The sequence below is a fragment of the Botrytis byssoidea genome (assembly GCF_014898295.1).
Source record: "Botrytis byssoidea strain MUCL 94 chromosome Unknown BBYS_009, whole genome shotgun sequence".
Taxonomy (NCBI): Eukaryota; Fungi; Ascomycota; class Leotiomycetes; order Helotiales; family Sclerotiniaceae; genus Botrytis; species Botrytis byssoidea.
Genome location: NW_024065850.1, coordinates 518,217 through 543,990, shown reverse-complemented (window position 1 = coordinate 543,990; position 25,774 = coordinate 518,217). Strand labels below are relative to the sequence as shown.

The 25,774-nt window shown below is 43.0% G+C and overlaps 10 protein-coding genes across 10 annotated transcripts; 4 read left to right on the top strand and 6 right to left on the bottom strand.

The window, feature by feature from the left end:
- Nucleotides 1–441: 441 nt before the first annotated feature.
- On the top strand, nt 442–1,850 carry EAE97_005307 (uncharacterized protein; the record flags this gene model as incomplete). Its single annotated transcript, XM_038875819.1, has 2 exons — nt 442–530; nt 589–1,850. The coding sequence occupies 2 exons, from the start codon at nt 442–444 to the stop codon at nt 1,778–1,780; spliced, it is 1,281 nt and encodes a 426-aa protein (XP_038733156.1). The 3' UTR covers nt 1,781–1,850.
- Nucleotides 1,851–2,407: 557 nt separating this feature from the next.
- On the bottom strand, nt 2,408–4,254 carry EAE97_005306 (uncharacterized protein; the record flags this gene model as incomplete). The annotated part of the gene is made up of 2 exons (XM_038875818.1): nt 2,408–3,696; nt 4,030–4,254. The coding sequence occupies 2 exons, from the start codon at nt 4,252–4,254 to the stop codon at nt 2,809–2,811; spliced, it is 1,113 nt and encodes a 370-aa protein (XP_038733155.1). The 3' UTR covers nt 2,408–2,808.
- A 692-nt stretch (nt 4,255–4,946) lies between these two features.
- EAE97_005305 (uncharacterized protein) lies at nt 4,947–6,987 on the top strand (the record flags this gene model as incomplete). Its single annotated transcript, XM_038875817.1, is given in 4 exon segments — nt 4,947–5,526; nt 5,626–5,685; nt 5,702–6,773; nt 6,834–6,987. The coding sequence occupies 4 exon segments, from the start codon at nt 4,947–4,949 to the stop codon at nt 6,985–6,987; spliced, it is 1,866 nt and encodes a 621-aa protein (XP_038733154.1).
- Nucleotides 6,988–7,511: 524 nt separating this feature from the next.
- EAE97_005304 (uncharacterized protein) lies at nt 7,512–8,164 on the bottom strand (the record flags this gene model as incomplete). Its single annotated transcript, XM_038875816.1, has 4 exons — nt 7,512–7,613; nt 7,707–7,934; nt 7,987–8,056; nt 8,130–8,164. 4 exons carry the CDS (start codon nt 8,162–8,164, stop codon nt 7,512–7,514), a joined length of 435 nt encoding a protein of 144 aa, XP_038733153.1.
- A 3,128-nt stretch (nt 8,165–11,292) lies between these two features.
- Nucleotides 11,293–12,570, bottom strand: EAE97_005303 (uncharacterized protein; the record flags this gene model as incomplete). Its single annotated transcript, XM_038875815.1, has 4 exons — nt 11,293–11,721; nt 11,775–12,238; nt 12,298–12,357; nt 12,483–12,570. The coding sequence occupies 4 exons, from the start codon at nt 12,568–12,570 to the stop codon at nt 11,293–11,295; spliced, it is 1,041 nt and encodes a 346-aa protein (XP_038733152.1).
- Nucleotides 12,571–15,030: 2,460 nt separating this feature from the next.
- Nucleotides 15,031–15,726, bottom strand: EAE97_005302 (uncharacterized protein; the record flags this gene model as incomplete). Its single annotated transcript, XM_038875814.1, has 1 exon — nt 15,031–15,726. The coding sequence occupies one exon, from the start codon at nt 15,724–15,726 to the stop codon at nt 15,031–15,033; it is 696 nt and encodes a 231-aa protein (XP_038733151.1).
- Nucleotides 15,727–16,815: 1,089 nt separating this feature from the next.
- Nucleotides 16,816–18,004, bottom strand: EAE97_005301 (uncharacterized protein; the record flags this gene model as incomplete). The annotated part of the gene is made up of 2 exons (XM_038875813.1): nt 16,816–17,678; nt 17,767–18,004. The coding sequence occupies 2 exons, from the start codon at nt 18,002–18,004 to the stop codon at nt 16,816–16,818; spliced, it is 1,101 nt and encodes a 366-aa protein (XP_038733150.1).
- An 892-nt stretch (nt 18,005–18,896) lies between these two features.
- On the top strand, nt 18,897–20,426 carry EAE97_005300 (uncharacterized protein; the record flags this gene model as incomplete). The annotated part of the gene is made up of 1 exon (XM_038875812.1): nt 18,897–20,426. One exon carries the CDS (start codon nt 18,897–18,899, stop codon nt 20,424–20,426), a length of 1,530 nt encoding a protein of 509 aa, XP_038733149.1.
- Nucleotides 20,427–20,793: 367 nt separating this feature from the next.
- EAE97_005299 (uncharacterized protein) lies at nt 20,794–22,987 on the top strand (the record flags this gene model as incomplete). The annotated part of the gene is made up of 3 exons (XM_038875811.1): nt 20,794–21,862; nt 21,915–21,994; nt 22,108–22,987. Exons 1-3 carry the CDS (start codon nt 20,984–20,986, stop codon nt 22,985–22,987), a joined length of 1,839 nt encoding a protein of 612 aa, XP_038733148.1. The 5' UTR covers nt 20,794–20,983.
- A 1,469-nt stretch (nt 22,988–24,456) lies between these two features.
- On the bottom strand, nt 24,457–25,185 carry EAE97_005298 (uncharacterized protein; the record flags this gene model as incomplete). Its single annotated transcript, XM_038875810.1, has 5 exons — nt 24,457–24,511; nt 24,603–24,816; nt 24,876–24,932; nt 24,985–25,076; nt 25,136–25,185. 5 exons carry the CDS (start codon nt 25,183–25,185, stop codon nt 24,457–24,459), a joined length of 468 nt encoding a protein of 155 aa, XP_038733147.1.
- Nucleotides 25,186–25,774: the final 589 nt, after the last annotated feature.

Sequence of the window (25,774 nt, the reverse complement as noted above, 5' to 3'; positions counted from 1 at the left end):
AAACAGAATCCAGTTAACCACCCAAGTTTACGGAGTCGTCTCCGACCATTGCTAATGTCAGTTTGTACTTCAAGCTGAAGGCCACAGCTAATCAAGGCGAGGAATCTTTTTCTTTTTGTTTTGAAAAATGGCAACTCGATAGCCATTGTTCCTGAATGTGCTTGGATTGAACCACAAATTTCCTGGTTCATTCCTTCAGGGCCTTAACAAAACTTTATCAAATTCGAGAAGACGCTTGTGGAGTTGCTCCTGATGTGTTGAGTTGTTAAGACAAACGAGAAGAAAGGGGAGGGGCGTATGAAAAGTGGAGCAATTGGTCATCGATATGAGAGGTGGGTCGTCAGCCTTGCATTGAAGGCTGCCGAGCTCGACTTCAAAATATATTTCTAACCCCTCCAAGATTCATAACTCTTTATAATTAAGCAACAATCACATATCACAATGCCTTCTCGTACAGATTCCCCGTTCAACTTGCAGACATGTGCTCGACCTAATATTCTTGCATTGGAGCCATATCGCTGTGCACGAGAGTCAGTGTTCTACAATTTCATCTCTAATGTCTGTTTACTGACTCATACTTCTATTCAGTGATTATAAAGATGATGGAACAAACATCCTTCTCGACGCCAATGAGAATGCTTACGGTCCATCTCTTCCAGACAGCGTCACTTCAAACCAATCCCTCAATTTTCTTGGGCTGAACCGCTATCCCGATCCTCATCAACATCCTCTCAAATCTCTCTTATGCAAATTACGCAACACCCACCATCATACCGATCTGCCTCTCCACCCTCTCAACCTCTTCCTCGGCGTTGGTTCCGATGAAGCAATTGATGCACTTCTCCGCTGCTTCTGCACACCCTCAGTCGATTCCATCCTCGTATGCCCGCCAACTTATGGCATGTATAGTGTGTCTGCGCATGTCAACGATGTAGCTCTCGTTAAAGTTCCATTATCACCACCTCCTGAGTTTGGTCTCGATGTTCCAGCTATTCTTGACACATTGTCGAAACCGCAACCAAAGCCCATCAAGCTCATCTACATCTGTTCGCCTGGAAACCCTACTGGATCATTAATCCCAAAAGAACAGATTGAGCAAATACTCTTACACAAGACGTGGAATGGTATCGTGGTGGTCGATGAAGCATATATAGATTTTTCGCCTGAGGGATCATCGCTTGCAGAATGGGTAAACGAGTGGCCAAATTTAGTGGTGTTGCAGACGCTGAGTAAGGCCTTTGGCTTAGCTGGTATCAGACTTGGTGCTGCGTTTGCTAGTGTTGAAGTCGCGGCATTGTTGAACAATTTGAAAGCACCATACAATATTAGTTCACCTACAGAGGCTCTTGCTTCTCAGGCTTTGAAGGAAGATGGATTGTCAGTTATGATGGCACACAAAGAGAAGATTGTGGAGCAAAGACAGAGATTACTAAATGAATTGCCAAAGGTCAAGGGTGTAGGGCGATTCAGAGGTGGCGTAGCGAGTAATTTCTTGCTTGTGGAGATTTTGAGTGAGAATGGACAGCCTGACAACGAGGTTGCAAGAAAGGTGTATGAAAGCTTGGCAGAGAACAGAGGAGTCGTGGTTAGATTCAGAGGAAAGGAACATGGCTGCCTCGGTTGTGTGAGAATAACCGTTGGAACGGAAGATGAGGTAACGAGGTTCTTGGGACAAATTGGCGGGGTTATTGAAGAGGTTTGGAAGAGTGAGGGAGCAAAGGTAGAAAGTGCTGAAGCAGAGCAAAAGAAGGAAGTGGCAGCTAACAATATCTTGGCATAAAAAGACATAGACATGTAGAAATGATATAGATACCATATACTGTTTTGAATCTTGAACATCCTACAACACACAAATTCTCCAAACTGACAATCCTGTGACGTTAAAGTAAATTGCACAAATGTCTAGGTCAGTGTAGCCATATTGCATCCAGGCTTTAGGACAAATCATGAAGATACCCATTTCCACGATATCTTGATTGGAACATTTCAAACCGGGCATAATTGAACATCTCAACCGTACATGATTCCAGATTTATACTAATGATGTCTTCTCAGGGGCTCCAAGCCTTTGGCAGGGAGCAAGCAGTACTTTGAGCTTTCTGAAGCTCAAGTTTCTGAGGCTACTTGACGTTATTAAGCTTCTGCTCTTCAGGAATAGCACAAGGAAAGTTTGGATTCGAATTTTACAGTGGATTGTGGGATAGTTGGCATTCGAATTACTGCTTCCATCTTCTATTAACCTTTGAATTGCAGAGAAGCTACAAAATCGTATGGAACCTAGCCGGCCCATGCCCTTGCTCCCCTAATATCTGCATATCATACAGAACCGGGTCAATTTCAATGCACCTGATGCAAAAGAACCCTGGTATGGAACGTTTTTACTATATCATTAGGTCATCCTAGTAAAGCTAAAATACAGATCTAGACACTCCTAGTATTATGTTGACGTCGCATAACTGCAAACGACAAATGAAAATATGAAAACTGCTTCTCTCAACTGATATCCCATCCACATAGAAACGGCCCCTTCAAACATTATCAATCCTCCTGACGTCTGATCTGAAATTGGAAAACTCAGAAACTCTGCTTCTGTCAGATCACCAATCAAGTAACCCTCCATATCATTTCCTAAAGACAAAGTGAAGCGAACAAGGAAGAACAAAGAACAGATATGACCACCAAATTGTGGGTATGTGGCATACTGGTATACACGCCAGGAAAACTCCGGTAATATACTATAGCATACTTCTTTTCGTATCCAACCTTAGATATCTTGGTGTTTCCAAGAACCCTAGGATAGATACTAGATCACAAGAAAGGACGGCTCAACATATAGTCGATGCCAAGCCACTTCTCATGGTTAACTCCATACTCTCCCTCACAATACTCAGCAACGAATGTATAATAGGCCTCTTCGTCTGAGATTAGTTCATCCAGCTCATTCTCGGCGAGACCCCATTCTTCTTCCGGCAAATCATCTTCGACTAACTTAGGTATATCGTCATCGGCATCAACGTCACCAAGTTGACCAGCGATCTTAGCTGGCTTTGGGCGGTACTCCTCGCATGGGGGGTGTTGATAAGTCACACCTGGTATTTGAGGGAAGTTGTTACACTCGCAACGTTGATACTGACCCATGTGTGATAGTTTACCATCACGAGCTGCTCCTACAACCGAAACGGAAGGGACTCTCCAAGTGCAAGTCAAGTCCCACTTCACGTCTGTAAAACCTCTGACGATTTCGTGAGCTCCGCAGAAGGCGCAGAAAACTGGAGGATGAAGACGGATATTTGCGGGAATGTCATGAAATGTAATTTCCCCTTTCTGATAGGGGTTAATATCTTCGACAACCACGTATATTCTCTTCAAGGAACTGAATCTGGCGAGTACATTTGATGTAGCGTGACAGAAATAATTCATGCTGTTGGTCGAAAATCTCTCGGGTACGTCAAAATAGATTGAGTTGACTGCTACTCTTGTAATCGATTTCAAATCCTGTCTTCCTATTCCCATCTTACCTAGCGGACCAATGCTAACATGTTCAAACCAACCGTTCTCCTCATATTTATAGCCCGTAAGCCAGTCGGAGAAGTAGACAACATCGATATCATATCTGATGTAAATATTCGCCGGGTAGGATGGTGTTGGAAAGCACAGGTTGTAGACTCTCTGTGCAAACGATCTGGCTTCTTTATTCTAAAGAGTTGACTTGTTAGCAACATTACTATCATGATATCATAGGAAATGAGCAGGGTATTCAATAGTCCAGATGGTAGTCCAAAAATCAAAAAGTTTCAAACATTGATTCCCTTTGAAATATCTAGCTTGGCTTAGGCAACGAAATGGATTCGATCATTAGATCATTTTTTAGTGATGGGTTTGTGAAATTCGAAGAGTACATATTCGTAATCTCAGAATTAGAATCCTGAATTGAGCTGCAGTCCGGACTATTGGAACACTGGATTAAGTATCTCGACGAGGACTGTTCCGGATGATAAAACACAGGATATGAAAACAGATCAAACTTACTGTGTGCAATAGAGAGGGCGGTTTAGAATGGAACGATGAGTACTTGTCCTGGTTTGGGTCGTAAATTACATCAATGATTCGAGCACCAGGTAAGGTCAATTTCCAGATCATTTCGCGTAACTCAAAGGATAGCTCCTGAAACTTCGGAAATGTGCTAGGAATTACTGGTAGGGCCGCATTTGTTGAACCAGGTTGCATAATCCCTTGAGATGAAGAAGAACTCATTGCCGCCTATGTAGAGCAAGATGAGGACCAAGATTGATGTGTTGAAGAGAAGAAAGTATTTGACTGTGGTTGTAGTTGTAAAAGTGGTCGTAATATCCACGATCTACAATGAGAAGGGTATCAGTAGATATTGCTAGCAAATGAGATGGTATTCCAAACCTTTACTCGCAGAGAGGAATGACAAAAAGACACCAGCAGTACTGTAGTGTCGGATGAGATATTCTCAGTCTCATGTGTGAGATAATAGCTCAGACGTTGTTTATCTGAGAAGAAGGTTGCAATATGCTTCAAGTGGTGTAACTAAGGAGGACTGACGTTGAACCTTCTTTATCATGTATAGAATAAGATAGATGGCTTCTTTGTACTCTTGGTATAATATGTCCAATTACAATATGATATTCTTCAGATGAAACATAGAAGTCTCAAGCTAAAGTCTGAGATGATATTTTGATTAGGAGATGGTTTTCAACTGGTTGTTCTCCAAACCTTTTTGTTTATCGGGAGAATCCGATAAGGTGATCAAGTCAACCTCGAACACATAAACAATCCCCAATCAAAGTATATGGACTCGAGGAGAGAAGGTGCATTAGGTCCGTGCGGCATCAAATAACAAACAACAACTTCCTTTTCCTAAAGACCTTCAACTTCAATCCACTTTTACCTTTTTCGATTATCAGCTTCTACATCTCGAGATGGTTTCTAGAAAAGAAAGTCGGCATGAAAGTGGCCATAAAAGTGCGTGGGAGGAAGAAGCTTTGTTAGAGCTTCTCTTTAGAGCCCCAAATTTGGTAACTGATGATGATCTACTAAACATATCTTTGAGCAACTTAGCTAAGAATGTGAACGATGAATCACCAGCTTCTGTGATCATGAGAACCTATTGTCGGTGGCTCGAAGTCCAGCGTCGAAGCCCATTACAACTATTTAAAGCCTGGCCAAACACGATCAAACAGTGGGTGGAATCATTGGAGCACCGTGGAGTTGACAAGGAAGCAGTGATCGCACACGTTATAGATTGGAAGAAAGCCAATGGTCCTTCCACGCCCAATGGCCCGAAAGGACGGATTGAGGAAAAGCACCTTCCTTCCGTTGATGAGATTGAAAAGGTGTTTGGTGAAAAACGCGGCTTAAACAAAGATAAACCTTCGGAGAAAGGATACTCTGACAGAGGTGAGTATCGATCGGGCAAGCCCTCAAGTAAATCAGATCTCGGAGATAGTCGCTCAGAGTATGTCCCAACGAGTTATATCTGCAATCGATGCGGGAAGAATGGTATGAGCCCCTTTCGAGATACACTCTGATCATAAATGTCTTCATCTCTATCACGGAAATCGCATACTAAAGCAATTAATGACCACTAACATTGAATAGGCCACTTGGTCAAACAATGTCCAACAAATATGGTGGATAATCATTATCAAAGTACAATGCGTAAGATTGCTGATAGATTTTCAGGATCCTGCTTTTGACAAAAAGCCACCGGGGTCATATAAATGCTCGATTTGTAACAAATTCGGAAAGCACTGGTATTCCCTATGCCCAGAGAACACAAGAAAAGATTCGATCACCCAAAAACGTCTGGTTTCCGGGATGAAAGCCAAAACCCAACAAAGAACCTTGGATAAGAGAGATGACTGCAATATGAAACGAGAGGGAATGACAACATTAAACAATTTAAGAATCAAAGGCGCGGAGCGGGATTCGAGGCATTGGCGAGGTGGAGACTTGGAGAGATTTGAAAAATCAGGTTCTTCTCAACCAGAACAAGCAATGGCTTTGGATCACGATATCGACCGAGAGCCAGGTTTGCCAACTCGTAACAGCATGCTTGAGCAACTTGCCGATATCGAGGAACGCATACACAGAGCCTCCGTGGCCATGGCAGAAGATACCGGGATGTCAATGGAAGGCGTAGCAGGAGTGACCGGTGTGTCGATCTCCAATGTGGCTTCTACAATAATGGCAGCTAATCGCAAGCGTGCTCGCTCCATGGAAATGAATGATACTTGTTACAAGGAGCATCAACGTATCATCAGGCAAAAAACTGGATATGATGATAGAGAAGAGCTAATGCATGGTGTTGATGACACAAGATCCCTATATTTAGACGCTGAAAGACACGACGCAGATGCAAGGGGAATTCTCAAGGAAACGGATCCCTACACCACAGAATTTGAGTTAAGCCAAAGACTTTCAATCAGAAACTCAACAGATTCAACCGAACATTCTGTGCAAAGCCCACTCTCTGATATGAGCATGCGCCCACGAGAGGTTTCGCCTATGGATACTTCTAGCGAAGACGACATCCGAACTCCTATGGATGATATGGAAACAGGGTGTGACTCGCCACGAGTTCGTTCAGAGACACCAGAGAAAATCTATTCCGATTTTGTTAGGAGCTTGATTGCGAATCGAACAGAAGGCCAAATTGTAAACCTGAGAAGAAGACGTCGTACGGCGGTAGAGTTGTGGGATGATGATGATCAACGTCGCATGGAGCAGTTGGATGGTTCAACAACGTAAGTTGCATACCTATTTTCCAAACGAGAGTGTGAGATATCTGTATTAACAATCATCAGATCCCCGCAAAGCTCTTCTCCATTGTCTTCCGCTTCATCAATGAACTCAGGTCATACACTCGATCATTCACCAGGCCGAGTTTCAAGTGAGGTCCCTTACTTCATTCTTGAAAACAACACGTCAGCCTCCGCAGGCTCCGATATTGAACTTTAAGAGTAAAGATTTGGGGACCATGGATATGTTGATGACGGTAACACCTCGACGAATGCTGCGGGCAACCAATCGTTGTAACGATAGCTGTTTTTATACGAAGGTAGTTTTGAAAATGTATACTACGGCGGATGTTGAAAGTAACATAAGCAGCTACTTCAAAATCTGGGCTGTTTGTCGCACAGACTTTGACAATCATTTTGCTTCTAACGTAGCTCTTTGACATTGCTGTTGTATGAAAGTTGGTAATTAGGAGATATGGTACACTGAGTGATAGGTGACAAGAGAAGAGCGATTTAGCTTGCTATTTGTGCAAGGAGAGAAACATATGAATCACAGTACCTCAATAATGGTGCCACTCGCGTGACAAATCTAGGTTTTGACGATAACTTCGCCTTGCGCCAGTTTCTATGCCTGCAGTTGAACTCCTAAACTCCTAGCTTTCCCTTTGGTATCGACTGCTACTAGCTGCTTACTGTCATTACTGTTGGCTAAATTTAGTAGACCAGCCTTTTGTGTTTCTGCAATCATTCCAATTTATCCAGATGTTCCAACCTCGTCAAAACAACTTGTTTACTCGTCTCCTCAATTTCCCCAGCCAAAAATACTTCATCTAATATGGCGTACACCTATCATCGCGAAAATCAGCACCATTCCATTCCCCTTTCATCTCCTCCTTGCACTGTCTAATCAGAAAGAATTCCCTCGGAGGGGAAACATACCTTGTAGAAATTAAAGACCAAATCTAATTCACACACATTCCCAAAAAAGCTATCCAGCACCTCGACAAAAAAATGTATAGCCTCTAGATACGCCAACTCATTATCGTTCGCATCGACGCACGCGCAGAAGAACAGTCCCGCATAGCGACGATACACAATTTTGTTATTGCGAAACTCGACGAAATTGGATTGGTATTTTTGATCGCGGGGCGCGACGAGTCGATGCACCTGGTGCGTTGTTAGATTGATGTTGGGAAATAAGGGGGGAGAATGAATGTACTTCGCCCTTGAGCTTGATCTTCTCTTCATCGTTGTACGGAGCGTACCATTTCGCGAGCCGTGTTTTACCTCTGCGTGTAATGGAATAATTGGTTAGAGATAAACGGGGAGAGAATTGGGCACTGGGGGATGGGAAGTACTTACTGGCGGTTTTGTATTAGGATGAAGGAGAGAACCATTGTGTAGATGGTTATGGAGCTTGGAAGGGGAGATGGTGGTGAGGTGAGGTTATGGGAGGTCCGGATATTACGGTGACCGAGATGTGATCGTGCGGCGGTTTTAGTGTAGTTTGGGAGTCAAACGAGATATACAATACCTGTGAGTTTACGAACGTCACTAGAAATGGGTTCTACAATAGTTGTCCACTCGATCTGGGTTAAATGTACAGTATGGATCACTCATGAATAATATTGTACTTGCAACATGTTACGATCTCCAATGATCGGTATCCAATCTTTATTTCAAACCATTGGTTGGGAATGAATATACAGCCCCTTTTTGATCATTTTTGAGTTGGATTCATTGTGGACAGGTTTTCAAAACAGTTGTGATATTAACTTTTGGACTTACATATTTATCTTTCCTTATACTTTGCATACTTATGTTTATCAAACTAAGCTATTCACTGAAACATTCAAAATGATAAGTGTTGCTTCAAGTAAGAGTTGCAAACAATTTGCTCCAACCATAGCGGGTTAGTTGAACTACATGGCGTTGAGTAGACGCTAAATTCTGCTGGATTATAACGGCCTTCGTTCTCTCATAAATTTCGTTGTTACTCCGGCTATTCCGTTCTACATAATTGGAGGAAGAAAGTAGCTCTCCTCTAACGACAGAGATATCCCGTCGCAAGTTGCCCGAGTCTGGCATGAGCATGGCTCTCTCTCTCTCTCTCTCTCTCTCTCTCTCACACACACACCCTCACACATAATTCTGGGTCTCTACTGCAAGCTCGAAAGTATTCTCGCAAGTTTCTGGCTTTCTGAGCTTTTGCATGGCATCACCGCGAGGTAATTCATACTCCAAGCTCTGCCACTCTCATCGTGGTAAATCTTATCAAAGTCTATTGCGTCGTCAGACTCTCAAGAAATCCATTTTCTGCACTTTGAAGCACGAATCCTACGTAGCTCAAAACCCGATGACATCTTTTTAATACTTGTGCTCAGCTTTTGCAGAGCGCACTTGATGGCAGCCGCTTGGATGGTATGCCTCTCCTCATCTAGAAGTGTATTGTAAATTTCTGGAAATCTGTCTCACTCTTGCTGACCAAGACAATTCAGCGGCTCAATGGGAGCTTTAAACATATTTCTTTAGCAAAATGTGATCCTACAAACATTCCCAGAAGGTCTCTTGCACGTTCCCAATCAAGCCCCTCTTCTCTTCAACCATGCAAGTCCAACATTCGTACCTCTAGACTTTCTAATATAAAAGTACGAGTTTCACTATGAGGACAGGAAAGCTCTTTGAGAAGTCGTGTAGTAATCCCAGATCGTACTTTGCTTCCTTAGCGATAGTGTCAATTATGAATTAGATTTTAATACCAAGCTCTCTAGAATTCTTCCTTTGGATATTTTGGACGCTCCCATCGTCCACACACGTATCAGCTCACTCACTATAGCTCTCAGTGTTCTTGTCCATGGTCACCTAAAATAGCCAGTAATCAATAATGGTGCTTCACAAGATTTTAAAGGATTTCTTTTAATGCAAATTGTCCAATTATGCCATAGGCCATTATCCCCAACAATCCCAGCGATCCCCAAATACAATAAACACCCAAGGTATTCCACAGAAGAAAGCAACAAGCAAGCCACTCCTTACACAATCATTGTCACAAACCCTTCCCCTCTTTTTCCTCTCAGATACTCACCCCTCAAACATCCCACCAGCTCACATAAGATACAAACCCGTGAAATTATTCACCCTCTCCCTTCCAATTACCTACCCACCTACCTAAAATTACCCCCCTAACACTCAGCAATCCACCCCATCCCCATCCCCATTCCTATCCACACATCCCAAAACCCATAAACGAACTCAACAAGTTCATCACCCTCATCACCCTCATCACCCTCATCAACCTCTCACAAACTAAACTAAACTAAACACTTATCAAACATCCCAATATATAATACCCCTCCCCCTCCCCCTCTCCCCCTCTCCCCCAAAATCCAAACCCCAAACCCCCAATAATTTCCCTCCCCTCTCCTATATCCCATATATAAAATCTACATACAGTATACAAAAGACTCAGTATACCTACCGAACTACCTATCTACCCATCTAAACACACACACACACACACACCTTCTAACCTTCAAACCACTTTCCAACCACTCACCGAGTCACCTCAATATACACAACTATCCCTATCATCATCTCCAAATCGATTCATTAACACAACCCTTACTATCACCACCTATTCCCCATCTACTCGACAATGTCATCATATCCTACCATATCATACCATCCAGTCCCTCCATCAATCCCCCAACTCATCAGGTTTTAAGAATTTCTGATCCTGAAACTCCCTCTGATGAAGCTTTCGTGCCTAGCTACCTACCTGGTTATCCATGATGTAAGATAAGGTGAGATTTCGCTTACCAGAAAAGCAAAGGAGAGAACGTGTCATGAATCATGATATCAGGAGTAGGGCAGTTTAGGCGCTAGCTTATTGTTCACTAACCGGCAACAAAACGAGTAAAGGTATGCGAGCTTGTGAACATATCAAATTATACACTCTAAGCCTCATCCAAACCTCGAAACTACTTCAATACTGAATCATTCACACTCATATAAAGTAAAGATTTTTAAATTTTTTCATCTTAATTCAGAAAAACGCAAAAAGAACTATAATGCCCTTCCTATGTCCGTAAAAAACGCAAACGCTCCTTATAAAATATCATCAATAACCGTAACGTCATTCCTACCCACCCATGCCACTCCATCCCATTCATCCATTAGAAGATACCCACTTGGAACCAACCAAAAGGCAGCGACCGACAGAATAAAGAAGTCGCACAACTAAATAAATAAAAAAGTAAGAGAAAAAGCTTCACAGACAACAAAGTTTGCCGTGCATTTCGTGCTAGTCCCTGTATTTCCTTCACCGAATCTCGTAATATGGTAATCGTCGTATGCATATCAATCTGCGTGATTCTCGCTGACTCCTTGTGTTTCTCCAGCTAATATCATGATATAACTTTTTGCTTTTGTATTTCGACTCCTCAACTGAGGATATATTGACCTCTCTTATGGGTGAGAGTTGTAAGGAGTCTTCCTTCCACGATGTGTTGCACTTGTGCTACATTTATGCAGCAATGAGTGGTTCCTCCTCAGCAGGAATTCCGGATTTGAACTCCTCCTTTGGTGCGGCTGGGAAATCCTCCTCCTTGATACCGTTGGTCTTGGCAGTTGGGGAGGCAACTCTGCTAGCTTCTGGAGATCCAGAGCGGCTTCTAGCACTTCCGATCATTTCTTGTGCCTTGTGAGCATACTCTCCAGCATATTGCTTGGTGGTCTCGGCAACGTGAGAAGCGTGTTGACTAGCAAGTTGCTTGACCTGTTCGGTTTGTTGGTTGACAATGCTCGAGATTTGAGCGAGGGTGTTGTCAATGAGCTCCTTGTTGGTCTTGTAAACAAGTGGGGAGATGAAGAGAACTGAAGTAGCGATGAGAGTGAGACCCCAGAATGGAATGAGCTTAATCAAGTAGTAGGAAATGAAAGATCCGATCAAGGCCTGTTTAAGTCAGTACTTCATATGTCATGGCAAGGAATTCGAGGATTTCTTACAGTGAGAGAAACAAATACATTCTCGGCAAAGAGAACACGTTGTGACTCGATGACGAAGAAGTTGATAAGTTCATGGACATCACCGAGTACGCTATCGAGAGTCTCTTTAGAAACTGTGTAATACTTTTTTGGTCTGAATTGAGAAGTGAGTCCATGCGAGAAGGCTAGCTTTCCGAGACCCTCTGCGAGAACAGTCACAAACAAAGTCATGTATGTAATCTTGAATGAATATCGGAGGATATCAAGATATCTGGCGGCGAAGATGAATGCAACGGTAGAGAGGTATGCAATTCCAGATGCACGAGGATTCTCCCACGATAACAAGTTGTAGAAGAAGGAATGGTAATGTGTGAGTTGTTGACCGGTAGCTGTTTGAGTGGTGGGAGTGGTTCGAGAGCTTGCGAGGTTGGAAAACTCGGCTTGAGTCTTTTGATGTTGGTCTCGTACATTATCTGCCATTGGGCCTATGGAGAACATGTCAGTATTATGGATTTTAAGAACTTGTCATGGGAAAATATCGTACCGTTTACAACACTTTGAGTGAGAGGGTGGTTTCCAACAGCGTTGGCAGCTGCAGATGCATCTAAATTGATTGATTAGTTTAATTCCTGTATTGGTCTCGTTGTGCGAAGTTTTGAACTATTTCATTATTAGCGACGTAGACTTTGGTGAGTTATTTGATAGATTGAGAGATATAGCTTACCTTACTGTCATAGACTGTATTCTTTGCGTTCTCCATCGTGCTGGTAGTCCCTTCAGTGGAAGTTGTACTGGTGTTGGAAGGAAAATCTGACATAATATGTATAGAAATTGATGGTTGTGGGTGGAAGAAGGGAAACTGCCCAGGAAGCTTTTGATGATGATAAGCTTATGATGGAAAGACGGTTGATTTTTGTTAGACGATGCGATGTATTCTGTGGTGGTTGTTGTGGAGGTGGTGTATGTATCCTTTGAAGTTGTATCTGGCAAAGGGTTTTTGTTTAAAAGAAATCCAAAGTACTAGGTAGGTACTGGTAGGATAGTCTTTCACAGTTTATTAATTGAATTGCAATTATGACGAAAGCTGGCAAGAAGAAGTCCGATCGATTCTTTTGTCCTTTTCTTTCTGACCTACGAAAAGCTGCAGTAGTGGGTTGAGAAATGGGAAGAAAGTGGAGTCAATATGGTCGCACTTGCACAAGCCAAACAACTTGTAGAGGGCAGAGCTTGATATGGATTTATTTTTGGTTCTAGTGAGAGCCAATTAGGGTTTAGCGTAGAATGAAGCACGCGAGCAATCCTGTTCTTTGGTCTTTTTGCCATGGGAATTGTGTGAATTTCAAGGTTATAGGCTTGTACAGTACGTACCTGGGTAGGTAGGGAGGGTAGGTAGGGTAGGTAGGTAAGTACGGAGTGTGGTATGGAGTAGGTACGGAGCAAGGACTCGATTCTACACGGGAGAGTATTCTGTAGGGAGTGAATGTAGGGAGTGAATGTAGGGAGTGAATGTAGGGAGTGAATGTAGGGAGTGAATGTAGATGTAGGTAGTAGACACTGGTCATTGGCCATTGGATATTGGATATGGGATATTGATCATAATCACTGGAGTCACTGACTGGTCACTGAATTGTCCTTAGGATGGGGCACGTCATAATTCAAGCGCCACACTAGAAAATCTGGTACGCACGGTTACAGTCTGATTACAGACTTCCAGCTGTAGTTACATACATTACTACCACGAGTACGGTATACCATTTAGACCAGACCATACAATGATGAATGCCATACTACAATGGCAGAGGTATATAATCTTACATCGTGCTCCCTCCCTGTTTACCCTCCCTGTATACCTAGGTAGGTAGGTAGATAACATCTCAACATTCCATAAATCATATTTTATCATTTATATCTTCATGATTCATGATTCACTTCCATCCTCATCTCTATACCAATTACTATCAGAATCGTGGTCTTTTCACTACTAGGTAGGTACCTACTGTATTCTGCTGGAAACAGAGACATACTCTTGCTACCCAGTCGTTCCCTAGTCATTACGGATACCTCTCATGCAGACTCGCTCGCTTGCGTGCGTGGGTGTCTCTAATTGTCCATTGCTCTCTCGCCAGCTGCTTTTGCTTTGGCTTTGGCTTTTGCTTTTTCCCTTTTTGCATGTGGTTTCTTATCTCTCGCCTTCATGAATATGAATCATCCATACGAAACAAAAGTTCCAGTCCCTGTTTCTGTGGCTGTCACAAAATATCTGCTGATGACGCAGATGGATGAAAAGAAGGACAACATAACATAACATGACTTTGGATACCTAGGTACCTATATGTAAGATATATTGACTCATATATCGTCTCATGTACCAACTTTTCATTTCTGATATTCCTTCACTGATCTGTCCTCTGTGGAAAGTTGAAGTAAGAGGATACCTACTACCTACCTACACCTATCGTCACTCACATTCGAAGGGGCCCAGATCCCGTAAGACATGGGATGAGGTGGGGGTGTTCTAGCTAGGTACTCACTCTACTAGGCATTGAAGCACAATGCGTCACATCTTTTGTATCCACCAAAGCCTAAGAAGGTATCTCATTCCCGTCTTCCATTTGACTTTTCTACGCCTAACCAATTATATGAATTAATTTCATCATTAGGGTTTGCATATTATCATACCCTAATACCCTAATGTTGAAACTCTTCTCTTTTCTATATCGCTGCCATCTAAAATGGATACATTCCCATCGTTTTTGTGAAACCTTTGTGGCGTGTGGAGTACGAAGTAGAGTACTGAGAGCACAGTTTTAGAATTGCAACTGATAAGAATTCCGTGCCCCGCGAAGGATCTTTTATGGGTATGTATGTATCAGTAAGATTACACTATCATGAAAATAATACCCTCACATAAATATGTGAAATCAACGTATTGATCTCAATCATTCCGAGGCTTTCAAAACGAGCATCTTTGAAGAACTTCCATCTGACTTCCACTACCGGTAAAGCAGAGGAAATAATTCACGGTTTCCTCAATGAAATCCTTCCTACTTGCTGATCAGGAAAACATAGAAGTCTCCTCCTATTCATTCTGTCGACTGTCACTTCAAGTGATCCCAAATCTAATCATTCGACAACTTAACTTCGAAAAGCACATAGAGTCCAAAGAAACAAATTGCTATTATATTCTAAAATAAAAGCTGACACAGAAACAACCAACCAACCAACAAACGTACAATAAACGTACAACAAATCCCCAATTCAAACCCCCAATTCTCAATCAAGACATAGGTTGAGGATATGCCACAACCTGACTCATGACATGAGTACACAACTCACTACTCTGTCCCACCGTCTGCACCGTGTTCCAGTCCAAATACCCATACACCCACTCACCCGGACTCATCAGCGCCGCGGGCGTATAATTCGCACAGTGCTTCACATAGATCAAATCATCCAGTGCACCGATATCGAAGCCTGCAGTCGTCATGGGGACCTCACTCAAATTGCATAAAAAGGCAACGGTACCTTGATACTGAGGAACAAATGTATTACTGATATCAGAAATCACATCTTTGCTCTGCATCATCATGCCGACCCCGAAACAAGGCCATCCTGGGGAGAGGGTCGCGCAGGTACTGGTTGTGTTGGTTTGGAGATTGGAGCGCGCTTGGTTGGTGGCGGTTTCGGGGAGGAAGCCAGCGCCGCAAGTTGCGGTGGCGGCGGTGGCAGAGGCGGCGAAGTCGGCGGTGAGGGTTCTGGTTGTTTGGATGGTGCTGCTGGATGAAGTTGTTGACGATGTAGTGCTGGAGGAAGTAGTGGACGAGGTAGTGGAAGAAGAAGTAGTAGATGATGTCTTCTTAGTAGAACATAAAGAGGGCGTTAACGAACAATCCGTCGCTTTCGCCCTTTCCACTATCGCAACTGCAATAGCATTGCCGATAAAGGCAAAAAGAAATGCCCTATGAAGTCTCATAAGGTAGTTTTCGAAATGAAGTATTCCACAGCACGAGGTAAGTGATACAGTCAGTAAACTCAAAAGCAACGAGAGCAAGCCAGAAATCAGGTATCGATATCAAGAGTGTGGATACATGAATAGCAAGAATAAACAAAACCGTCGGATTATGGATAGAGATCTACACAGCAAGAGTTTATGTATGGATATCCCTTCTTTTTCTTTTCCTTCGCTGTTGGACTAGTGGGTCCATATATAGGCTGGGTCATGTAACTCATCGTTGTGCAGAGATGAGTCCGAATTCGCAACCGCATGAGGTCGGCATTCGTGTACTAGATTTCGCAAAGCCTTGCGAGAGACCTGTAGCGTATTGTGCGTATTGCGCTTTCAACATTCTAGATTCTTAAATGATTTCCTAGAGATTGCGATGATGAGATGGAGAGTTTTTCTTATCGTGGAGATGCATACATGTGTGCTTCAGCATATGAACAATTCATCCGATCTCTCAATTCTGAACATCACATATATGCATATACACATCGTAATCATCCCAACACAAATCTCCAAACCACAAACAATCATTTACTTCATTTCCTTCTCCCATTCCATACATCGATACTTTCACAATCCATCCTTCCATACTTCCATCCATCCATTCATTCATTTACTACATAATTCACAAACCCATCATCGTCCCCCTAGAGGTCGCAGGATCATATTAAGCGCCCGACAACTGCGAAAGGATTTCGCAGAATTGCATTTATTGGGTTGGAATTCGAGGACCGCGTTTATTCTTCCTGGGTGTATGGATTGGGATATGAATTGGGATGGGGGCTTGGCGTGTGGAGGGTGGTGTGTTTGCTGGATGGGGGGATTGGGGCGGGGGGATTGGATCATGTGAGGGGCACCTGTTTGTGCAGATGCAGTTGGAGTGTGGGAAGATTGGTGAGAGGATTGGGATGTGATTTTTCGATGCGAAATTTAGATGATACATTGAGTGTCACTCCTTGATATTCTGTGAACATTATTGTAATCGGTATATTCTGTACTCGGCTATTCGAAGTCACATTAATTGACTTGATAGATATCGATAGCTTTCTTTCTAACCCCTCAGAGCAAAGGTCTCAACGCCTCTGCTGTATCAATCACACTTTCCTTGAAACCCCTGAATTTAAACCCCATTTCCCTCTGTGCCTTCTCTCCACTGACACGCGGTTTCTCCGGGGTCGGTTCTACCTTTTCTACTTTCCCCGTTTCCTTATTATATCCTATATAACCCTCTCCGGGATTTCCAACCACGATCTTCTCAAGAGCTTTCTCATCTCCCTTCTCCTTGAAATACTCCCGTAAAATATCAGCCTGCGACTGTGGGGGCCCAGTTCCCAAACACGCTATGTAACGCTCTCCGTCTGATTTTTCAGGATGTTCGTACGCCCAGATATGCATGTACGCTACGTCGCGCACGTCTACGGAACTGCTGGTGCCGCTGGCAGGTGAAATGGTTTTAGTGGCGCCGGAGAGCATGTTATAGATGGGTTTGAGGGTTTCGTTTAGTTTGTCGCCTGTTTCGGGGAGGTATACTGGGGGTCCGGTGACGAAGGCGGGGTTGATGGTTGAAAGTGCGAAGGAGGGGGATTGCTCAGTGCGGAATTTCCAGACGGCGGCTTCGGCGGCGCTTTTGGAGGCACCGTAGAGGATTCCGGCGGAGGTGGGTTGGTTTTCTTGGAGGTCTTTTTGGGCTTGGGCGAGGTGGGAAGATGCGAAGTCGCTCTCGGTGAAGGTGTAGGGATCGGTGCGGGGATCTATGACGGCGATCACGGAGGAGGTTACCACTACGGCTTTGAGTTGAGGTCCGGCTTTTAGGGAGGAGTAAAGCAGGGTGTTGGTGCCATCTATGGCTGGTGTGACCATTTGGGCGTAGGTGTTAAGGCTGAAGTTAATGGGAGATGCGGTGTGGAAGATTCCATTGACGCCTGGTATATTGGTTAGTCGAATTCAGTTCATTTCAGATCGCACATGGAGAGTGAGGCGAGTAAGGACAGTGAGGGTATTGAGATTTACCTTTAACAGCTTCGTCGAAAGCACCAGAAATTGTCATATCGGGTACCTCGTATATCTTCACTCGGTCGATATAAGGTGCATAGGGACCTTTGAGCAATGGCTCGGCGCTAGAGATACGACGAGTGGTACCGCGAATAGAATAACCGGCTTGTAGAAGTTGAAAACCTAGAACACTGGCTATGTAGCCATTGATGCCGGTTACAAGGACCGTCTTATTATTTGAGGATGGAATTGCCATTTTGAAGTAGGGCATGTGTGACTGCTGTTGGATATATAAATGATCACTTATAGAAATAACAAGTAATGAAGAAAACTACGCTTGATATCCTTATATGCTCTTGATAATATGGATTTGGATTTTAATTGAAAGAAACTATCCTACATAAGGGACCTACTTAACACATATATATACCTGATGTCCTTCTCAAGGGCTCCATACAAAGCACAAGATATGACGAAACCGGCCACGTTACTAAGTCGGAGAATAAAGGTCGATATTCCTACCGAAAAACTCTTTTCCGATATACAACTTTATATCGTCAAGCTTAGAAATCCATTGTGGAACCGTTTTGAACCTCGGAATGATATTGTCCCATTAATCCACTTCGGATGTTTTGTATTTATGTCTTTGCTTCGTATCTGATTACGATCAGTAATCGGAAGCCGAGAAGTTAAGGTTTGAGGTTGACATAACCGGGGATGAGTGTTACTTAGGTCAGACTGATAAATATGCTTGCTAAATGCTGATTAATCAGCAAGTTACAAGTGAAGAAATCATATCTTCAACGAGAGAGGACAGAAAAAGATAGATATGCAACAAAACATATGTGTTAGACTTGGCACGTGAGCGGTCAAAACTTATCTTCTTAACAGCAGGCGGTGTATGATTTTAACGGTCTAAAACCATTCCACATGAACGTCAAATCCTTTAGAATTCATACACCACCAACCGCTTCATAGTCATGAGTACTACTAAACTCATTCCCTCACGCCCTCTATTGCGTTATCTCAATGAAAAAATATCCAATACATCAGTCCGCCCGTTCTGCCATCCAGTAACCCAGCAGTCATCTACGAATTCGTTGCGCCGCTCCATCCTACTTCGCCTTCCACAACAATGTCGCCATATTATGTTGTCACGAATCGCGGAAAGGACAAAACATGGGAAATTGCAAGCCGATAACCATAAAATTCTGGATTATGTCAAGACATCACTGTTTTCTCAAACAGATTTTCAATCACAGAAGATTATATTATGGGCAGAAGCGGATAAAAAGCCTTACAGCAAGCCGCACAAGTTCATCGGCGTAATGACGATAGGTGATGTAATGAAAGACTACCTGTGCAAAAGAGAAGAAGCGTTATTGGACCCGGGAGAGGGGACGAGCTGGATGCTAGTGCCTAGAACTGGGTTCCAAAATATCTCCAAGGGAGAGCGTCATGAACTGAAGTCCATAGCTAAACGTATTCATGATCTGGGAGCAACAGACTCTGGCGAATATGTTTTGATCAAACGAAAATCATTCATGGTACCAAAGCCTGGGAAAGCAATGAAAGCCAAAGGAGGTCGTGGTAATGCGAAACTTATAAATTTGACAAAGGATGTTACGGGCGATAATCTGAGCGTGATGTTGGCAAAAGCTTATTACTTTTTAGAAACACGCAATTACAATGCAGAGTTTCACATACATTTCGCGAAAAATCTTAAGTTCAGCGAAGATGAGATGTTTCAGAAGATGATGGAGATGCCCGGTGGCTTGGCTCTACATCCTCAAGTCATTCAAAGCCAATTGCCTAGTAGTTCCCGGATCAATATAAAGCCTTGGAGTAATGGGAGAGAGCTTGTATGGGTTGTAGGGAGAAATGCATCACGTCAGCAAGAGGAATTGGTGTTACTTGCGAGGGATAATATCGCTCAGATGAAAGGAACTCATGAATTTGTAATTCACAGGGGAAAGGAAATGAAAAAAGATAAGAACTGGAGATTGAACCAAGATAAACGAGAGATCGAAAGCTTGGAAAAAGAAGGCAAATCTTTCGACCATGTTCTTGAACGACAAAGGGAAATCAAGGCGCGTGAGGACAGTCTAAAATCAATGTTTAAGGAGGTGAAATTGGCACGAAGGCAGAAAGAAAAGGACAGGAAAGCGCGAAGGATTGAAGAAAGACTTAGTTATCAAGCACGCGGGCGAGCCATGTTGGCTGGTCGTTTGGAGCGTAAGAGAACCTTGAGAACACGTTGGGAGCGAAGAAAACAAAATCTGAGAGCAACGGAGAGTGAAAGAAAGGAGCGCGATGCGATGAGAGCGTCTTTCCTAGCTCGGAGGAAAGCGATGAAGGCAGAACTAAGAGCCGAGGCTATGATAGGCACCGTGAATTATTACTCGCGATCGGTCCAGTCCGGAGAAAAAGGGGTAGGGCATAACGGATTAGGTGCGAGAAAAGTAAAACTAGTCAAGTTCAAGGAGACAGCAAGGGATGTAGCGAAGAGAACATCGCTTTTACGATCTCCGCATCCTGCTGCACCGACTGCTTCGAGAATTAAAAGTCAAAGGTCACTGAGTCAAAAAATAGCGATTGAAGTGAAGGCAAGAAGGGAGCTGGAGTTGAGGAGGAAGAGAGCAAGCCCTATTCGGTCGAAATTTGAGGATATGATTTAGAATTTGGAAATGGTACAAATATAAATATGGAAAATCACATTATGATACCTTCAGTTCATAGTCTCTGCAATTGCTCAGGGTGCATTTCTATGAGCCAAGGCATGTAGGATTAAAAAGATAGGTAAGTGTACTGTTACACGAAGTTAGACCAAATTGGAAAATTACATCCCACCTTTTCGCTTGAGAGGAGCATATCGCTTTGACATCGCCAGGATTCTGATGGCGGCTCTATCTGGTGTTACCATCCATTTGATGGATTGTAATTCGAACTCAGGCTATTTAAATCGGTTGTGGGCGAAGTTATTTTTTTCTATTCCAATGACAAGCATGAGAACACTGCCGCATAGATTCCTGTAGCTGGGATTGGTCAAGTACTCTGTTGATGCGGCTGTGCTTACTTTTGATCCCACGTCGCGAAACGACGCAGTCCTCGGGCTCGTCCTCGAAATGTCTTTTCGTTCTCGCAATTGATTTCAATTCATATCATATTTCCTTTCGTGCAGAACATAATTATTTCACGAGCTTTGGAACAGATCTTGTCTTTCAACATCATACTCATGGCAGAGATTGGCATCATTGCCAGTGGCATGGGCGTAGCCTCGCTGGGCCTTCAGCTCATGGACGGCGTTAGAAAATTGAAACAATTTTGGGACGAGGTCAAAGAAGCCTCCGAAGATATCCAATATGCCCTTGAAGAGCTCGATGCACTAAGTCTGGTTCTTTCCGATATCCATACATCGAATTCAAATCTGCCATCGATTCCCTCGGCTACGGTCACAAGGTGCTTAGAGCTTTGTCGCCGTGGAACGGATATCCTCAATACAACAGTGAAGGATCTGAATGGGGCTATCTCCAAGCGGCGCAAGATTGGTAGCGCGAAAGTGGTTTTGAAGCAAGACACACTCGATAAATTTCGGAATCGGTTGAGGGATGCGCAATATATGCTTATGCTTTCTCGGCAGACATACTCGGACGCACTCCAAATGGAATACCACAAGCTTCAAATAGAGGCAGTTCAAAATAATGCGAATCGTCAGCTGCGGGGATTCGAGGAGCTAAAGGTTTCCATTATACGTTCTACCAATGTCATGTCAAGTACCCTGCTTCAATCACGCGATGCTGTGGTTTATGATTATGAGACGAAGAGACCCATGAGAGGTAGAACACGAACGAAGCTTGATAAGCAGGCTAAGCGCTTTCAGAAGAAGTTCAGCACTCCTCAGTTGTTTTCATCCTCGAGCTATACTTGGGATTTCTCAGGGTATCAAGCACCTTCAGGTTGGACATTTAACTTCCGACAATATTATACAGTCGGACGTAATTCACCGACTTGGATGTGTGTACTTCTTGGAGACGTATCTGGACTTCAAGCATTGTTTCAGAGCAAAAGGGCCACCCCATTCGATAGAAACCCCCGTGGCACTACGTTACTTGATGTATGTAATTATCCCATTCGTTTCAAGAACTGTGATAGTCTAATTTGCAAAGCTAGCTAGTTCGGAAGCAGAATATGATATGTGCCGTCTCCTACTTGATCAAGGAGCAGATCCAAATGACTCTTTCAAGCTGTATGTATTCTGACCTTTGTAGCACGGATAGCTTTGAATAACTAGTTGAGGAAGGTCTGCGTTGATGTTCGTTTTTCATAAGAATAACTCATACGACAAATCTTCTCGGAAAGTGTGCTGCGGCTATTGTATCCAGTATCTGAGGTTCACAATCCACTCAACGATCTCTCGATTCCGCATATGGATTGCGAAAATCTATCTTGGCTACTTAACAAAACTGATCCGACATTTAATGAATTGAGTTTGGAGGAGAGAATGATGTTGACATTGAAACATTGTTCCGAATGGGATTTTGTGAGGCACAGTATAGTTGACATTGTATCACTAATGCTTCACAAGGATCCGCTGAACGAAGTTTGCTGCAAAATGACTTTCAGATGTTCTCGGAAACGTCTTCATACTTTTCTATCAATTGAGCAGCGTTGTTTCCTTCAGCTCTTACACATCGCGTTGGAAGGAAATGAGGAATTGGGGAATTGCCTTGGCTCAACCCAGCCAAGAATTGGGAAAGCAGAATTCGAATTGGGTGGCCGATTTTCAAAGACCGAATTCTCTAAATCAATCGAATTTTTAAAGCGCCTCATCGTCGCAGGCTCAGACATTCGTCGTGGGAAATTTTTGTTCTCATCGTTGGTAAGCATTCCTCGGGATCACGCCGGTGATTTATTCCAGTCATGGATATGCACAGTTTCTCAAAGGCTTTGGCTCGAGATACTGCACGATTCTGGCATTGATTTGCTGAAATACGGTAAAGTAGAGCATGATAAATTGCTGGAGATTAGCATAGCATGGGAGTGCTACGTGTACCCTCAGGAAATCTTTGATACTGGTGCACATCTTATAAGCTTTGTCTATGGACCAGCTCCTGAGGACTGGAAATTCTGGTATTCATTGGACGAACCGTATCGGAACTACTACAAAAACTTCCGGGATTTCTGGGAACTAGTTGATCATCCAGAAAGAGGGATGCCTGGGGCTTGGGAGGAGTATTGATCACGTTTCACATGATATGTCGAAACAGCGTTTCAATGCAAATGATATAGGAAGAGTGATTGGTGAACGGGAATAAACCCACATCTTGTGCTATGGCTGGATTGTGGCAATGATTTCTCTTGTCAGGACTAGTTAAGATGCAGATTGAAGAAGATCTATTGGCTGCTAGGCCCACCGCTCACCAATTTGATATATTATCATCGTTCTATCGCCATCTACTGCACTCTTCTGGCTGATCAGCCTAAAATGAGTATGCTATAATCAAGAGCTTGAGCTTGAGTCAGATCCTGAGGTGGAAAGAAGTTTAAGATGAGCGATTTCTTGATGAACATTATCACAGTCCTCACAAGGGAAGCTCTTGCAATCTTCATTCGTGAATCGAAAGTTAGATCATGGCAGTATGAGTTATACATGGTAGCATACTATATTCATTATCCCGTGTACTGAAGAATCTGAATCACAGAGCTAACTTGACGCATATGATAGTCACACAGCCAGAGAAACACAGAGAATTGTCGAGATGAATGTTGATACATTATCAATGAAGTAAGACATCATGTAAGGGATTTCCCCATGACCAGAAGCATATTCAACCATTTCCAGCCCAACCCGCCCACACTTGGTTATAGCTTTAAACTCATAGCTTCCAGTATCCGAAAACGTCTCTCATGGCGTAGTGGTATAATGTATTGCTCGCCTGGCCAGCGAGGATACATTGAAGCTCGCCTTCAGAGCCGTGAGTAGGATTACAATGTATTATCCCTTAACCTGGTGAGCATTGATAGATTAGGCCGAGTGGCTGAACTTTTGATATTTTTTTTTGGTGGATAATGTGAAGTGGGGATCGTGAGTTGAATGACGGAGGTAAGATGAGTTGAGATGAGACGAGATGAGCTGGAGGTATAGGCTGAGTACGTGATTTTTGCAAAGTGGGTAGTAAGTGAGTGAGTGAATGTGAAATGAGGCAGTGGTCTTATATTATAGAAAGTCAGTCAGTCAGTTGATCATAGCAAAACTAATTAAGCAAAGACAATAGGATACGATAGACTTACTCAGTCATTGAAGCTATGCGAAAACCATTAAATTTCAAACTATTTTGGAGTTTCTGGAAGAGTTGGAGAAAATTCCAAGGAGCGCATTCGCAATCATTCACTTCATCATTTGAAGAAAGTGTTTTGTGCTTGCAATTCAGTTGAAAAGACACGTATTGAGTGTTTTTAACATGCCAGTCTTGTACTTTCGGGATCAGGAAGTCTACATATAGAGAAACTCTACTTTTAATTCTGACCCAAGATTGCTACAATGAATGCAAATACAACAAGAGCATCTTCCAACTGCCTGGAAAAACAGTCCGCTGGTAGCAATTAGCTAGTCCAGCTCATCTCTCGACTATAAACTCAGATCACTCTCCTTAAAACTCCGGAAAATGTATCTAAGACCAGTGCCACGATTTCTACATTCGCCTTACCTCAACTCTCAAATGATGTCAGATACTCCGCATCCTCCTTTACTGTTTTCTCGGGACTAGTTTTTGTTTCGTTAGTACTCTTCTTTGATTATTACAACCTTGTTGCATTCAATTCATCCACAAGATCCTGAAACAGGAAACACTAACTCCAATATAGCACCAAATTCCTCTCCATGGAGATCAATCTCAGGATGCTTTGCTTTCGATCTATCACGAAACTCGGATTCTGAGTAATGAGACATGCCGCAGTCTGTATGATGAATCACAATAATAGTGCCTGTATTACCAAGACTGTCAAGAGCGAGGAGGCTGGCTAGAGCAGGACGAGCGCGTCCTCCCGCATTACGTATAATGGCTGCTTCTATAAAGTAAATTAGCTCTACAACACTCGAAGAGCTTCAAGGGAAGAGAAGACAATACCGGCAAATTCAAGACCAAGGAATTTCTCAGGAGTAATGCGAGGATCGGCGCATGAAACTGTGAGTGGAATTAGACAGAGCTTGATCTTAATTTAATAAAGAAGCTTTACCAATAACAGTGCCACGTCTTCCGAGTGATTTGTTCTTTTCTATTCCAAAACTGAGAAGTGGTGGTTGAATGTGTATGACCTTGGAGTAATGTCTGAAAATTAAGCTGTTAGCATTTTGGATGTTTAAACTTCTGACAGCAGTATCACTTACAAATTACGATTAATGATACTTGCTATCTTTTCCGCTGACTGGGTTGACATAGTGATTGATAGTAGTATTTATAAAGTGAATTAGTGCCTATATCAGATTTCTGAGGTTCAGGAGTTAAAGTATCAGCTGTTGGAATGATGTGTGATACTTCTCTTCTCCAGATATAAGCGACATGGGAGATACACGGTAACCTTAAAGTTCTGTGACGCGTTCGAGGAGTCATGGAATCATTTCCGGTGGTTCAAGGATTTTCGATTGTTCTTGATTAGTATTTTCTCCTTGTGCTCACTCAGACTAAAAATTTTCAGGAAAACACATGGCTAACCGAGTAAATATTTGGCCTCTACAAATCTACCAAGAATTCATGATTAGAATACTTGCATTCCCGCAATTGAAGAAATCTATCACCAACTAATCATCAAAAATAGCATCAGCACATTTCCACAGCCTTTCACGTCGCCCAAACTCTTCCCATCCAATGATTCATATCACAATACTAATTCCGTCAACAGCTCTATGCTCGTTGCGGAGTAAGCATTTTCTTTTGTTGCATGATTACTATTCATTTCTCATCATCGGCTCCTAAAGCGCTCGCTTAAATCAGCACCTCGATTGTGGCGCTCTGGATAAAGATATTGC